Source organism: Macadamia integrifolia, unplaced genomic scaffold (genome assembly GCF_013358625.1).
Source record: "Macadamia integrifolia cultivar HAES 741 unplaced genomic scaffold, SCU_Mint_v3 scaffold337, whole genome shotgun sequence".
NCBI lineage: Eukaryota > Viridiplantae > Streptophyta > Magnoliopsida > Proteales > Proteaceae > Macadamia > Macadamia integrifolia.
Window position 1 is genome coordinate 209,261 of NW_024869435.1, and position 16,066 is coordinate 225,326.

Consider the following 16,066-nt stretch of genomic DNA (forward strand, 5'->3'; position numbering starts at 1 on the left):
TTTTTTTTTTTTTTTTTTTTTTTTTTTTTTGTGAAAAGGTATAACAATTGATGAGTTCTAACTTTTTTTCATTAAATTTCTCATTTCCCTTCTCTCTCTCTCTCTCTCTCCATCTTGCTTAGTGGATTCACTTTTCATTCACTTAATTAAAAGTGATCTTGATTACAATTTTTTTTTGGGAAAAGGTGATTACAATTGATAAATTCTAACTTTCTTTAATTAAATTTCTCACCTGCTTTTTACTCTCTCTCTCTCTCTCTCTCTCTCTCTCCTTTGCCTTGTCCTCCCTCCACATCTTCCTTAGTGGATTCACTTTTCATTCACTTAATTAAAAGTGAACTTGGTTACAAATTTTTTTTGGGGGGAAACGGTGATTACAATTGATAAATTCTAACTTTCTTTAATTAAATTTCTCACCTGCTTTTTACTCTCTCTCTCTCTCTCTCTCTCTCTCCTTTGCCTTGTCCTCCCTCCACATCTTCCTTAGTGGATTCACTTTTCATTCACTTAATTAAAAGTGAACTTGGTTACAAATTTTTTTTGGGGGGAAACGGTGATTACAATTGATAAATTCTAACTTTCTTTAATTAAATTTCTCACCTGCTTTTTACTCTCTCTCTCTCTCTCTCTCTCTCTCTCTCTCGCATTGTCCTCCCTCCTCATCTTCATTTGTGGATTCACTTTTCATTCATTTAATTACAGTCATTTTCAATTTTGAATATTTCTTAATAAACGGGAAAAATGTCAAGTGCAAAGGTACCTAGGGCATTTGATATGAATTTTTTATTCATTTTATGAGGAACTCCCATAAAATTGGTCAAAAGACTTCTATTCAAGATAAATCCATGAGGAAGATTTTTTAGGTCTCTCCAGTCCCCAAAAAGGGAGATCTTGGTTACAGATTTTTTTTTTTTGGGAAAAAGGTGATTACAATTGATAAGTTCTAACTTTCTTTCATTAAATTTCTCATATGCTTTTTACTTCTTTTTTTTTTTTTGGGTATTTCCTCTCTCTCCTTTGCCTTGTCCTTGCTCCACATCTTCCTTATTGGATTCACTTTTCATTCACTTAATTAAGCTCATTTTCAATTTTGAATATTTCTTAATAAACGGGAAAAGTGTCAAGTGCAAAGGTATCCAGGGCCTTTGATATGAACTTTTTATTTATTTTCTAAGAAACTCCCATCAAATTGGTCAAAAGACTTCGATTCAAGAGAAATCCATGAGGAATATTTTTTAGGTCTCCAATCCCTGTAAATTGGTTAATCAATAAAGATACAACTGCTTGATATCTCATTTGAGAAAGATATCACAAGTCCCCGCTCAGTGGTGATACTTTTTTTTTTTTTTTTTTTTTCTATGGGTGATACATCTTGTGACTGTGCCAAATTCGGAGGCCTCCATTATATTGTTGATTGATTTTTCTTTTTCTACCTCTCGTATCACTGTGACAATTTTTATTTTTTCAATCATTTGATGACAAAATTAAATATTTTTATAGAAATAAGGAGTAGAAGTGTAGAATCAGCAAATCTTTCATCTTCCAATCAAAACCTATAGCCTAATAGGTTTTTTTCGAGTCCATAGAGTCAACATAAAGTCATATCCCCCCATCAAAATTGCATTTTTTTTTTTTCTATTTTGGGAAAAAAGTTTTGAGTCGCCAGGATAGGATATGCAAGCACTCTATGGATTGACCCACGACTTGGAAAATATATAATGAATTATCGTATTGTTGAATAAATAGTTGTAATTTGGAGGTTTTTTCAAGCTAGGGTTTAAGAACAAGTTTTCTCGCTGTTGTTTGGGTGTAATCTCTCTTTTACATAGTGAAACATCTTTTTGTTCACCCGATGACGTAGCACACCATATCAGTGTGTGAAACCTCATTAAATTTCTGTGTTGTGCGTATCTATGTTTGTTTATTTTCATATTTGTGGGTGTTTGTTATAACACATAATTTATTTTATTATAAGATAATTACATCCCATCGATGGTTCCTCCAAGACGAATACACTGACTCTACAACCTAGCTTGATGGGATGTTATCAAAAGTTTAAGAGGTGCAATGCAATCGAAAGGAAATGAAAATGTTTAAACCTTGCAAAATAAAACTTTTGTTATCACTATTCAAAATATGATTGTATAAATTATTTAAAATTTTAACCATATTTGTTGAAAATACTTTTTAAATGTAACTTCTATTTTCTTTTACAAGTCTAAAGGATTTAGATGCAAGTAAATAAAAATTTAATGAAATTTATGGAGAGAAATCTCTATAACGCAGGATGGCCTTTGTCACAACATGAGAGCCAATGGAAATGTATACAAAAGCATCACAGTGGTGAGATTTCCACCTTTTACAAGGGGTAGAGTGGCCATTTTGTCTCCCTTTATGTTTAGGCCTACATAGGGGTCACATTATTTTTTAGGTGTTTTTTTTTCTTCAAATTTTGTAAGTAAATATGTAACGGTTTAAAGTTAATGATATAACCAAAAAAAAATATAACCATATGGAGTAATTATTACAAATTTTTTTATTATATTTAAAAATTTCATTTCTATTCCCTCTAATTTTGTTAGTAATCAAATGGAGTCTAGTAATTAATAATAATCCAAGGGAGTTACAGAAATAGTCAACACCCATGTTCCCTCTCTCTCCTACTACTGGCAGTTTCTTTCCCCCTCGTCACATGTTCTCTTCAACCTTTTCCATGGGTTGACCCACCATTCTGCCAGCTCAGTGACCCACCATCTATTCTCATAAAACTTGCCAAATCACACACAATAGTCATTTATGATGGCAATACATATGGGTATTGGACTGGGTCAACACAACTTGAAATTGACCGGATCAGTCATCTTTGGATCCACCTATTTGAAGAAAATAATTTGCTTAGTATAACCATAGTTGGATATAGAAAGGCCATCACCATATAGTCCGTATGATGGAAAGGTCTTGGCTGAGTTTTCTTTCACCCACAATGTTCACCTATGGTGAAAGAGAAAATCTTTTAAGTGAAATTGATAGGATCAATCGAGTTTCCTACCTATGGATTTGTATGAGGCACTAGAATTAGAGTCAGAACCATGGTTTAAAAAAATTGTATTAAGATTAGTAGAATTTATTGATTTGATTGAGAATTAACTGATAAAGATTATAGTTTACTTTGATTCATAACGCATAAAGTGAAACTGAATTTGATCAAAAAATCTAATCATAATGAGAAATTACGTTGATTTCGATTATATTTGAATCTAAACTTGTGAACAAGACCCTTAATGTAAATCATAAAAATCCGTGACATGATTATGAGTTTTTTCTAAATCTTGCCATATAAAGTAAAGACATACCACTTAATGACTTAATTCCGAGTTTTTAAACTTTACCATAGAAATTAAAGAAACACCACCTTTTTGATTGGAAAGTCCAATCATTATGAGAAAGTTATGCTGATTTCAATTAAATTCAAATATAAAATTGTGATAAATCGACAAAAATCCCTGACATGAGTCAGAGTTTTTTAAATCTTATCGTATAAAATAAAGACATACCATCTAATGATCTGATTCCGAGTTTTTAAACCTTGCCATAGAAAGTAAAGACACACCACCCTAATCCAACAATTTATTTATTTAATTATTTTTGTAATGAAATTTCCCAAAAAAAAAAAAAAAGTGTTGCTTACTTTGATTCTTCACAAATTTTTTTTTTTGGGTAAGGGTTAGTTGCTGTTCTCTATGGAGTAGGAGGTGTGTTTTAAGGGAGGAGGTGTGCGCATTACGCATGGACTCCATGTTAGCAAGAGAGAATCTTAAATCCATTAGCCTTGAGGCCTCATGGATTCCTAAGTAACGCCTGGCGGCTAGAAAGCACTCGGGAACTTAACCGGCGAAGAGAGAGAGAGAGACCTACAGTTTCTTTTGCTCTCTGTGTTTTCCGTTTTTTCCTCTCTGGTAAATGCTGATACATTTGGTGAAGACCGTCGAGATCACTTCTTTACTGAGCTCAGGTAATCCATTCGATCATTTTCTTTAACTTCCTTTGTTATTCTGTAAAGAATTTCTGTTGCAGAGATAGTTTTTTTCATTTTTGTAGTTTTGAGATGCTTAAACTTCACTACCATTATGTTTGGATCTGATGAGACTGCGTTTTCTTCTGATTTCTTGTTGTAGAATTCTGATTGATAAAAGGAGTAGCGATCATGGCACTCGTGAGGTCAACCAAAAGGCCTATAGTTGAATTAGATGATGAAATGGAGAAGGTTTATAAGTTCAGGGTTCTGTTACCAAATGGTACTAGCGTTGGGTTAACATTTCATGAACCAGGGGATGAGATTATGATGAATGAGTTCATGGAAAATATTAAACGTGAGTATTTCAGAACAATTAATGCTGCTGAGAGGGTGAAGGTGAAGCGCAAGGTCTTGTGGAAGAGCAATGACATTCATGTTGAAGATGTTTCTGGAATCAAGTTTAGGAAGAGAATACCTTTCAAACATTTTAAACCATACAAATGCCACTTCATAAGGCTTTATGTAAGTCTGCAATGGCTTTACTTGAATTCAATTTATAGTTCATTTTATGCTTCTAGCTTTTGAATAGTAATGGGTTGCTAATAATCTTTTTTTTTTCCCCCTTAGGATGGTACTAATGAGATTGCGGATACCTTTGAGGTGCGGGACTGTATATGCATTGTTGTTCTTTTATGATGTTAATGTTGAACCTTAAAATTTTACTAATTGGGATTCTATGGTTACTGTCTGTGCTTTCCTTTGTGGTGTTTGTGAACAGTTTTTTGAATTTTCTTGTTGGCTTTGTAGAACATGTGGGATTTGACACCAGATACGGATTTGCTAAAAGAGCTTCCGGAAGAATACACATTTGAGACTGCTCTTGCCGATCTAATCGTAAGCTATCACCATATAATCCTTATGATGGAAAGGTCTTGGCTAATAATTTTCTTTATTTATGTGGGCATATATTTATGTCTTCATATTCTTTTTACCTTTTGACAGGACAACTCATTGCAAGCAGTATGGTCGAATAAATCTACTGAGAGAAGATTGGTTAGGTATTACATATGTCTTTAATTGTTTGTCATTCTAACATTTCAACTTGTACTAGGTATGAAAATTGTACAAGATAATTAACTAAATGAATCATATGATGTATGTATTAGACATGGTCAGAGAAAATCTTGTGACCTATATATATTCTACATATCTTTATGTTTTGTATCTCTTTAATTTATGCACTATATTTTCTTTAGCCACATTTCAAATGCACTAATAAAATTTGACATATCCATTAAATTCCTTTCAGTTACTAATGTATTTGGTTGTAACATCCTCTCTTCTTTTGTAGTGTGACAATTGATGAGCAGAAGATTATGATATTTGATACTGGTCCTGGAATGGATGGTAGTGATGAAAATTCTATAGTGAAGTGGTATGCCAAAATTGCATTTTTGTCTAACATTGTCAAACTAATTGCGTGTCATGTGATGTTTTCATATTTTTTTCTTACCTTTTCTAGATCAACAAGTATCCAATATTCCCCCACCCCTTGGGTCTACTATAATTTTTTGCCAAACTAAGAAATTTGTTGTTTGTCATAGTCCTCAATGCAGCATTATGCATGATTTCTGTAGTTTTGGTCAATGATGCCACTTATAATTTTTCCCCCTTCCCCTCAATTTTTTTTTTTTTTATCATTACCTATCCTGGGGAAAAAACTCGTTATTTTCTGAGATTATTCTTTTTTCCTTTAGTCTTATCCTTTTCTTTTTGCCCTATGTTTAAGCTATTGTGATATATTTAATCCATCTTGTTTCTGTTCTCACATTGTGGTGTTCTATTCTTTAGGGGAAAGATGGGTGCATCTCTTCACAGGTCATCTAGAGAACAAGCAATTGGAGGAAAACCTCCATATCTGACGGTAATGTACTTATTTTATTCGTATAATTGATAATGTTGCTGGATGAGGATACCATAAGCTGGGTCTAGAACTTGTTCTCAGTTGGCTACTATCTCACTTACTGTCATGTTTGCCTCTCCCCTCCATGATATGTATGCATGCTTACTGTTTCCATGCATATATGTTGAGCTTCTTTACTTTGTAGACTTGAGGCATTGGACTTTTGTTAAGGTTTATGATTTTTGGAGTTTTTATGAACCCGAACGGTACTGTAGGTTGATTTTTTAACTTGTTCAGATTTTTGTTTCAGTTCATTTCATTTTCAATCTTTTGCATGGTGTACCATTGTTTCAGTTCCTCTGCGTTACACTACAAGGCCTTGCATTTAGCGGGAAAGTGCAAAATATCTCTCACTCTTTTGAAACCCAGAGACTCTTACCTTTGTCTTTACCTTTGTCTTGAAGTTTCTGTACTGACCTTTTATTCCCTTTCTTATTTGAAGTTCAGTCTGTCCATTCAAGCTCAGTCAGATTCTTTTCATGTATTCTAGACCTATAAGCTTCAAATTTTTGTATTTCCTTACCGTATGCCTTCTTATGGCATCCAAATACTTCTACACTTTATGGTTGCATATCGTTTACAGCACTGTGAGTGCATGTCTGTATGTGTTTTTTCATGGTCCTCCATGGATGAAAGCATTTTTATGATGCAGCCTTTCTTTGGGATGTTTGGTTATGGAGGTCCTATTGCATCGATGCACTTGGGGAGGTAATGCTATTTGCTTTATTTTTTCATGTTGTTCCACTTGGAGAAATACTGGTCATATTCAGTTCCATTTATTACCCATTAAATTGCTCTGTTACAGGTCTGCTTTAGTCTCTTCGAAGACGAAAGATTCTAAAAAAGTTTATACTCTACGTCTTGAGAGAGATGCTTTGCTCAGGAGGTCTGACCAGACTTGGCAGGTATTAACTGTTCTGAATTGCTGCTTTTGCAATAATAGGATGCTTCCTTTTGTTGTCCTTCCCTTTTACCATTTATTCTTTGTAGTTTTGGATCTTTGGTATTTTCCTCTGTAAGTTTTATATCTAATTTCTGCACCATGTAATTTGTACTATTTTTCTGTAGACTGGTGGTGGGTTAAGGAGTCCTTTGGAAGATGAACTAAGGGAATCACCTCAGTCAAGCTTTACGAAGGTATCTCTTTTTCTCTTTTACATTACTCCTTCTCTTCTATTACAAAAGTTATTTTTGTTCTCCTTTATTTTTTATTCACCTTGTGTGAGGGTTATGGTAATCGTACCTGGTGGTTTGGGAGAATATAATTAGGGCTTTGTGATGCAGAATCATGGCTTCAATTGGGTTTTTGGTTTCAATACGATATTTTAATTATCTAGGATTTATTTTATTTGGTAATCTGTGTAATCTTTTATTTTTGGGTTGTTATTAGACAAGTAGAAAAATTACCAATTTGAGTTTTTTTATGTTTCCATTTTTTGTTAGTCTCGGTTTTAGGAAGTAATTAGGAGATTTATTTCTATTTCAGTCATAGATTTGATTAGGAATTTTTAAATTCTGTTCATTATAAATAGACATGTAACCCAATTCATTGGGCAGATTTGAAGAATGGAATTTAGTTGAGTTGTGCCGGATTGGTATGAATTAGGTTGTGTGACCATCTTCTTCTCCCCCTCCCCTTTTGTGCTATTTCTCTTCTCTCTCCTCCTCTTCTTCCCCTTCCTACCCATCTATTCTCTGCTAGTGTTATCGCTACCCCGTTCTGGGCGAAGGTTGCAGCCCACAGAAACTGGGTATTTCTCCTTTGTGAGTGGTCTGTTTGACCTAAGATTTTGAATGACAGTATCCCTCTCGTAGGCGATTCCAACCCTGGGTTCCCATCCCATAGCCCTCTCTTGAGACTCCATCGCATATCAGACCTACTTCTCCATTTACTGCTAGTTGCAGTTTCAGACATCTAATACCTCTCTCGGATTTTCTACTTGGGCTGCAATGATGTGCAATCGATCGGTATCTTCAATTTTGACTTACCTTTGAAATCGTAGGATCAACAGAAGCCTATCGAGTATTGATGGAGTTCTTGGACTTGAGCCAGTGATGCCTTTGCTTCTGTTTTGAGCACAAGGTTGAAGACGATGTGTGCTTCCCATAGCCCTCTCTTGAGACTCCATTGCATGTCAGACCTACTTCTCCATTTACTGCTAGTTGCAGTTTCAGACATCAAATACCTCTCTCTTGAGGCTCCATTGCATATCAGACGTACTTCTTCAATTTTGACATCCCATGGCCCTCTCTTGAGACTCCATTGCATATCAGAACTACTTCTCCATTTACTGCTAGTTGCAGTTTCAGACATCAAATACCTCTCTCGGATTTACTACTTGGGCTGCAATGATGTGCAATCGATTGGTATCTTCAATTTTGACTTACCCTTGAAATCGTAGGACCAACAGAAGCCTATTGAAGCCTATCGAGTATTGATGGAGTTCTTGGACTTGAGCCAGTGATGCCTTTGCTTCTGTTTTGAGTACAAGGTTGAAGACGATGCGTGCTTCCCCCTCTCTCACAATAGTTTAGGTCTTTGTGTTTGTCCTTTAGTTATCATTTACTTTTTCTTTTCTTGTTATGTATCTACCCTTCCTGTTACCCCTAATTTCTTCATACCCTATATTTTTTTTTTGTTCCAAGACTACCCTTTAGCCTTGTGTTAGACATCCTTAACGCTTTGCTTCTTCCAAGTTGAACTTCCAAGTGCTTGTGATTTGAGTTGTTTAACACTTGGGTGGGCCCAAAGCGAACCGAACAGAGTTTTCGAACCTCGGTTCCACATCATTCTGTGGTTTATATTTTATAGCTTTTTGGTGTAGTGGGTTCATATTGCTAGTTTGCTACATTCTATGAGTGATGCTTGTTGAGGCAGTGAATCAGTGCAAAGAAACGTGAAACGAGAAAAAGTACTTATGAAAAATTGAAACAGGGAAAAAAATATTAGTGAGTGAAATAGTGGAGGATAAGAGGAGTTACCTAGATTTTTTTTTTTTTTATTATTAGATGATACTTGCGGTGCAATCCCCGGATCGAAATACCTTTTGGGATCGGATATGGACCCACTCAAAGAAATATAGCCCGATTGGAGGTAATGGCAATCTGGTAATTAACCAGAAATTTCAAGGGTCCACTTGGTAAAAAAAAAAGAACAAAGATTAAAAGAGGGATTTGCAAGTATTTAGCAGGGACAAACTTGGAATGGATGCTAAAATAGGGTCAAAATAGATTAAGGGGGCAAATTTTGGGGTAATACTGGAAAGGGAAATAAAATAAGAATAAAGACAACCACGATTTGAGGTCGACTTCAACCTCTCGGGGGGAGGGTAGAACAGAATTCGATTCGTGTGAGACACTACTACTCCTCTTCAAACAAAATTTCAGGTGAATGCAACCCATAGCATTTCAAACAACCAACTAACAAGGCAGAAATAGATCTCTGAAGTTAGATCTAGCAGAGGAGGACCACGTTTTTATTACAGCTTGGATCTCACAAGGGGACAGGGTTTAAGGGGTGTCAGGTTCAAAGGGTTTGGTCGCCCGGGGGAGGGCTACTTTAAGCCCAAATTTCAGAGTGAAAGGGATATGGCATAGTTGTCACGGCACCAAAGCAATCCTAGGCATTGGAGGGCTGCCTAAACCCTTAGTTGACAAGTCGCCCGCCTAGGCACCCAAGTGTTATTTTTTATTTTCCCTCTTTTTAAACATTATTTTGTATGCTACATATACTTTATTATAAAATATCAACATTAAGCCACATAAAGTCATCAAAAATCAATATTAAGTCATCAAAAATCAAATTCAGATAAATGTTCTTGTTCTCTAAAAGTTTGACTGGTCAAATGATTTTACTTTTACATGAAATTTTCGGTATTAGTAGAGCTCAAAACCAGCTTTCCAACTAGTTTAAGATCACTTAAATCTGAGTTGTAATGGTAAAGTTGTGTTCCGGTCAAACTTATTTTAAAGTGCGAATTTTGTTAAAATTGCCTGAACTAAACATAATTTTATGGACATCAAAACAAAAGATTATTTTACAGCAGTTTTGGTTTTTATCTATGTTTTACCAGGATAAGATTTATGAAAATTTCAGAATTGAGAAAAACCTAAGCATTTGAAAGTTGAAAATCGCCCTTACAACAAAAAATTCTAGTTCTTGTTCTTGGACTGGGAGGGTTGACTCTTTTCCTCTTGGAATTTGATTTTTAAACCATTTTTATCGTTGGAGTAAGGTGACAGTGCACGAAGGGGACAATCGCCCAGACCCCAACTAGGCTACTTGCATGCCTAGGCGACACCTTGACTATGGGATATGGTACGAGGGAGACCAACTCCAAAGTTTGGGTCTGTCAGTACTGTTATCAACAAAATAGTGCATGATGAAATCAGAAACTCAAAAGGGGAGACAGAAAAAGGAAGAAAGAGAAAGTTTAGAATTGAATAACAGGATAAGAAAACAAAGAAAAAGGAAGGGAAGGAGGGAAGAGGGATCCTACCTAGTAGGAGAAGTTTCAGGAATGTAGAGAAGGGAGAAAGGGATACCAGAGGCAAATAGGAAAAGTGGAACACCACAGCCAACTGGCTGCCTTAGGCCACGCAGGCTACAACCCAAATGAAACTCAAAATTTCATTCTCCCTTTGCGTTACCGAACTCTCAAACTGAAATAGAAGTAAATTCAAATCCTATTTCCTAATTGCTACTAACGTATCCAACTTCCTCCCAAAATAAAACAGAATAAAATAAAATATAAAATTACAATCAACCCAATTTAATGCCTTAATATCCTCCTAGACCCTGATCAGATTTGGACCTGGTTCTTGGTCTGGGCTTTCAAACAGGGTTGTGCCGATCCATGGAAGTGCTACTGCATCATGTCAATTACATATAAAGATCTGACCTCTTTCCAAAAGAGCTCACTGATATTGTCCATTGCTCTCTTCCTTTTCACACATCTTGGGTGTTTTCAAGCTGAACTGCTGAAGTTTGGTTGTTTCTGTTTGGTCTTGGATTGACCTGTTGAATATTGTACTGTTAGGGAAGAGTTTGTGTTAAGTCAAGAAAGAGAGAGAAGTCAAGTTGAGTCATTGTTATTAGTCAAGTCTTTTGTCTTATTATTATCTTTGGTCGTAATTTGAGCAATAATAGGACTCTTAATACAGCATAAGTGGTGGACCTAGGCCAAGATAGCTTTAATTCTGAATCCTATCGTGGCTCTATGATTCTCGTTCTTCTTCTTTCCTTCTATTGCAGGTCCTGAGTTCTTGGATTTGTTACATGACCCTTGATAGGTTTTTGAGGTTTGTGGTATTGATTCTTTGCTGAAATCTCATTAAGTGTAAGCCTGAGATATCTAAAGAGGTGGTTGAGGACTGAGTAGAGGTGGGAATGGTTAGCCTATGTTCTGTTGTAGGGGTTCACTGCATTTGTGGCTTTCTATGATTTTTGACCATGCTTTTTTCCTTCTATTTTTTTTGGGTTACCTTGTGAGTCTGGGCTGTTTGGTTTCTTTTTCTCTCCAGGAATTTTTATTATTCCATTAAAACAAATACTGGGAGGAATGAGGAAAGATGGGAGAGAGTCTCATCTCTTTAGGGACTTTGTAAGGAGGCTTTTACAAGAAGTAATAGTAGCTACAGGCAAAAAAAAAAAGGGTATATTCATTTGGAGGAAAAGTGTAACTTTAATTTGTCACACAAGGCTTTGTGGGAAATTTTTTTCCCTTGGTATTGCTGCACACTACTATCTGCCTTTAATATGGGGAGTTGGAAGGGATAAAACCTCTTGGTTTATACATCACGTGGTCAACGATGGTCCTTCTAAAAATTTTAAAATTATTTCTCATGTTAAACCCTGTAACTGTAGAGGTTTATTTCATTTGGATAATATATATCCCAAAATTGTTCTCTTCCATCGGGGACCTACCCGTTGGTCATCTGTGTGTGATCATTTATGGGTGTTGCACATGTGGTTATGGGTCTTCATGGACCCGCCACTAATTCTTTCAGCTCCATGGACCTATCTTCAATATAAATACTTGGGGATTTTGATTTGATTTATAGAAATATTATTTCGTATCCATTGTGAATTTTCGACTTTGTGCAAAGTGCATAAACTTTAAATTCTTGTGGTGCATTCTGGATGGTTTCCTTTTCTGCATTGCAACCTCTGTATGGTGACATGAATACATCATATAATTTTGGATTAAATCCAAAAAATCTGTTTGGCCATTTAGTTTGTATTTCTATTATTTTGAGTTTTCATTGTATTGCTATGCTATTCTGAATTATTTTATTCGCAATACTTGGCAGGTTGAAATTTTCGAGCCGAAGATAAGAAGCTTGGATGCATTTAAACTTCAATGCAGGCTGAAGGACATATATTTTCCGTACATTCAGGTTTTCTAGCACCAACTTACGTGTTAACATTCATAGTTGATTATAAAGGGCTTGGAAACCCAATTTATGTGTAGGAAAGACATATTTGGAAAGAGGATTTGCTCAACTTGCTCTGCTTGAACAGTTGGTGCCATAAAAAGTAAAGAAAATTTTAACTTGTTCTTGTCCCTTGACGATACTTCCCTTCCCACCCCCCCTAAATATATATATATATATATATATATTTTTTTTTTTGTTGGGGTCGGGGTGGGGGAGTGTTGGGTGAACAAAAATTCATATGCAATGAAAACCCCTGAATAGGGGAAGGAGAAACAAGACAATGCGAGCAATACAAAGAGAGACAAGGCTCAACTTTCAAGAAAAAGGGGGATGTGGGGTTGGAGCAGGGAGGAGGGGAGGCCTGTGGAGATAACAATAACCTGTTCCTTGGTGAGAGTTATCACATCTGGAAGAGACCACCAAAATTTTACTTTTGAGTTCAAAGATGATGAAGTCCCAAATCTGTTGATGAAGTCCCAAATCTGTTGGGAAGTTCTTGAATTAGGGGTCCTTATTTTGAGATTACGCTCCATCCAAATATGGGAGACCGCAGCTCCAAAGGAAAGCTTTATCACCACATCGCAAATAGACTTACCAGCAAATGATATGTCCAATCAAATCCATTCCCACTCCAAAATGAGAAGGGACAATCAAAGAAGAGATAATCAATGTCTTCAAGAGCATTCCAAAATAGACAATAGTGTAAGGCCTGATCACGAAGGATCTAGCCCTAGGCAGGATCTTAAACACGATCAATAAATCTTAGATTCGAGTAACAAATCACAGAAACCAACCATAACCAAATCTGATATGGCAGAAAATAGATTCAAATCTTAGAATTCCATAATAGACTTTAAGATACTCTGATGGCGGAACTTGTAGCAGATTCCACAATGAGATTGACTAAAATTTAAAACAGAAAATAGAGAATAAAGGGAAGAAGGAGGGGTAGGGAAGGGGAAAAAAGGCAGTCTCTCTCAGACTCGGGTCTCTCACCCACGGCCTCTCACCGCCATTGCATCTCATAGCTTCTGCCTCTCACAGCTTCCAAGCCAAAGGCCTCTTTTTTCTAAAACTCAATCTTGGTGGACTGTTTAGGAGTTGGTTACAATTTATAGGCAATAGTGATTGCCATTAAAAAGGAAACTATGAAATAGGAAACAATAAAGAAAAGGAAACTATGAAATAGGAAACAATAAAGAAAAGGAAACAAAACAGAAAAAAGGAAACTAGCAACTTAGGAAACTCCTAAAACAAGAAAATTTTGCTTGTCAAGTTATTGATTACAAAAAGGACATAAAGAAAGGAAACGAAGTAAATCTTTTAGAAACTCGGAATTGATCTTGCTTGTCCAAGGCTAGAAGAATCTTCAATTGCTTCTTGTCCAAGACTGAACAACTATCCGTATCTCCGAAATATCACCTCCAAATACGCAGAATGAGGCCCACTTCACTGTTCAAGTGAACGGGAATTTTTTTTTTTTTTTTTCTGAATTTTATTCACGTCCTCTTCTTCATGCTTTGATCTACATCAGACGGTAGGTTGGGGTATTGGAATTTGATAGTGAATAAGAAAACACTTCGTTGGGAGGCAATTAGAGAGGGCTCGCCAAACAATGAAGCTGTGGTGGGGGATGTGGCCCTTAAAACTGACCAACTTGTGCCAAGGAGAGATAGGGCCATGAGTTTTAATGAGATCCCATGCCAAGCCTGAAGGAGGTGACCAAATAAAAACATCACCTGTACCTCTAGGTCTTCTATGGATGCTATGAAAGCACTCCAGGTGGCGACTAACTGGGGGAGGGGAGAGGATCCCAACCCTCATGACAAAGGATGCTTGCAAACATGAATTGTTTGTTAAGCCCCGAGCTGTAGATGACTCTGGCACTGACTAAGTAAGGGAGTACAAGTGCACAACCATAGGGATGATGGCGATGATGCTATACAAAAGAACAAGACTTAGGAGATTTTGAAAAAATCCAAGGGAACAAAAATAATTGGGTGTGAATAGGTCTTTCGTAAGGAAGAGGCCACATAAAAAAATGTGCGTGAAAGGTATAAGGCCAGATTAGTAGCCTAGGACTATGCACAGATGGAGGTGGTTGATTATAATAAAATATTCTCTCTGGTGGTGAAGTACACTTTGATACGAGTACTATTGCTTTGGTAACCATGTTTGATTTGGAGTTGGAACATTTTGATATGAAGATGGTGTTTCTTCATGGTGACTTGTGGGAACAAACTTCCATGGAGCAGCCTGAAGGTTTCAAGATGCAGGGAATAGAAGATCATGTATGTCCGCTTAAGAGGTCACATTATGGTCTTGAGCAATCTCCTAGGCAGTGGTACAACTGTACAATTGCTTTGACTCCTATATAGTGCAGACTAGCTACTTAAGAAGTGAGTATGATTGTTGTGTGTATTATTAAGTATCAAGTGATAGTTATGTTTTGCCTAGACCTCTTTGTATCAATGTCTAGCCTTCTTATCAACCCGAGGAAATCTCTCATCTTCCTCTTTGGGATTTTGGATGCTGCACAGTTCTCCTTCCTCGAGAATACTGGGTTTGAACTAGGATCTCATCTAGTCAGGTATTTGGGGCTGCCTCTAAGCCCAGCAAGGCTCATTGCTCACCACTACTCTCCTATGTTGGATCTCATCAGAAAGCGCCTTCAGATATGGAAAGGCAAGTTTCTTTCCTTTGCTGGGCGCCTTGAGCTCATTAGATCCGTTCTCCAGCCTCCTACATCTTTTGGTCCAGTATTTATGGGTTGTCGAAGTCCATCTCTACAAAATTGGAATCCATCTTTGCTGCCTTCATGTGGAAAGGATGTGAATCTTCTAGATTTATTCGTTATCTAAGCTGGGCCGTGATATGTCTTCCCCGAAAGGAAAGGGGATTGGGTTTGAGACGTATAAAGGACGTTAATTGTGTGGGCATTCTAAAGTTGATCTGGAAAGTGGTTTCTAAGCAGAAAAGCATCTGGGTGGACTGGATTTACTCTAATATGCTCAAGAATGACACCTTTTGGACTGTGCGCTCTCCCTCGGATGCTTCAAGGGTGTGGTGTAAGATGATCTCTCTCAGAACCTTGGCCTTTAGAGTTATTTCATCTCGGATAGGAGATGGCTCATCCACCTATCTCTAGCTTGACCCCTGGCACCCTATGGGCATCCTATCCCATGTTCTCTGTACCTGGAGCATATATAGTTGTGGTCTTCCAAGACTCGCTAAGGTTGCTGACATATTATCATTCGGATTTTGGTCCCCCCACTAGCTCCTCTCTGCAGATGGAAGAGATTTGGAATACTTTGCCAGTGATTCCCTCTTCTGGCCACTCAAGGTGTGACAGTCTTCTTTGGACCCATTGTCCATCTGGGATTTTCGGTGCAAAGGCTGCCTGGGATTTTTTCTGATTTCGATGCACCTCCTCTCCTTGGCGCAAGCTCATCTAGTTCAAGCATCATATTCCTTGGCACAAATTGCTCTCCACTTGGTCCTTCCTCATTCAACGAAGGATCCCCGTCTCCCCGCTTTGCTATTTTTGTGGATCCGAGCCGGAGGACATAGAGCACCTCTTCTTTGCATGCCTTGTCTCCTATTCCATTTGGAGTTTAGTCCTCGCCAAGTGCTAGCCTTCCTCGAGAAGA

At 37.0% G+C, this 16,066-nt stretch overlaps 1 protein-coding gene across 2 annotated transcripts in view; it reads left to right on the forward strand.

The window, feature by feature from the left end:
* Positions 1-3,787: 3,787 nt before the first annotated feature.
* LOC122068060 (structural maintenance of chromosomes flexible hinge domain-containing protein GMI1) overlaps positions 3,788-16,066 on the forward strand; it is a 90,356-nt gene continuing 78,077 nt past the window's right edge. The window contains exons 1-11 of one of the 2 annotated variants that reach the window (XM_042631892.1): positions 3,788-4,012; positions 4,176-4,537; positions 4,643-4,675; positions 4,823-4,909; positions 5,018-5,073; positions 5,367-5,450; positions 5,867-5,939; positions 6,631-6,686; positions 6,784-6,883; positions 7,047-7,115; positions 12,291-12,377. In XM_042631892.1, coding sequence (XP_042487826.1) covers positions 4,205-4,537; positions 4,643-4,675; positions 4,823-4,909; positions 5,018-5,073; positions 5,367-5,450; positions 5,867-5,939; positions 6,631-6,686; positions 6,784-6,883; positions 7,047-7,115; positions 12,291-12,377 — 978 coding nt within the window. In that variant the 5' untranslated portion in view covers positions 3,788-4,012; positions 4,176-4,204. The remainder of the gene's footprint in view (positions 4,013-4,175; positions 4,538-4,642; positions 4,676-4,822; positions 4,910-5,017; positions 5,074-5,366; positions 5,451-5,866; positions 5,940-6,630; positions 6,687-6,783; positions 6,884-7,046; positions 7,116-12,290; positions 12,378-16,066) is intronic. The other variant, XM_042631891.1, reaches the window with a different exon arrangement.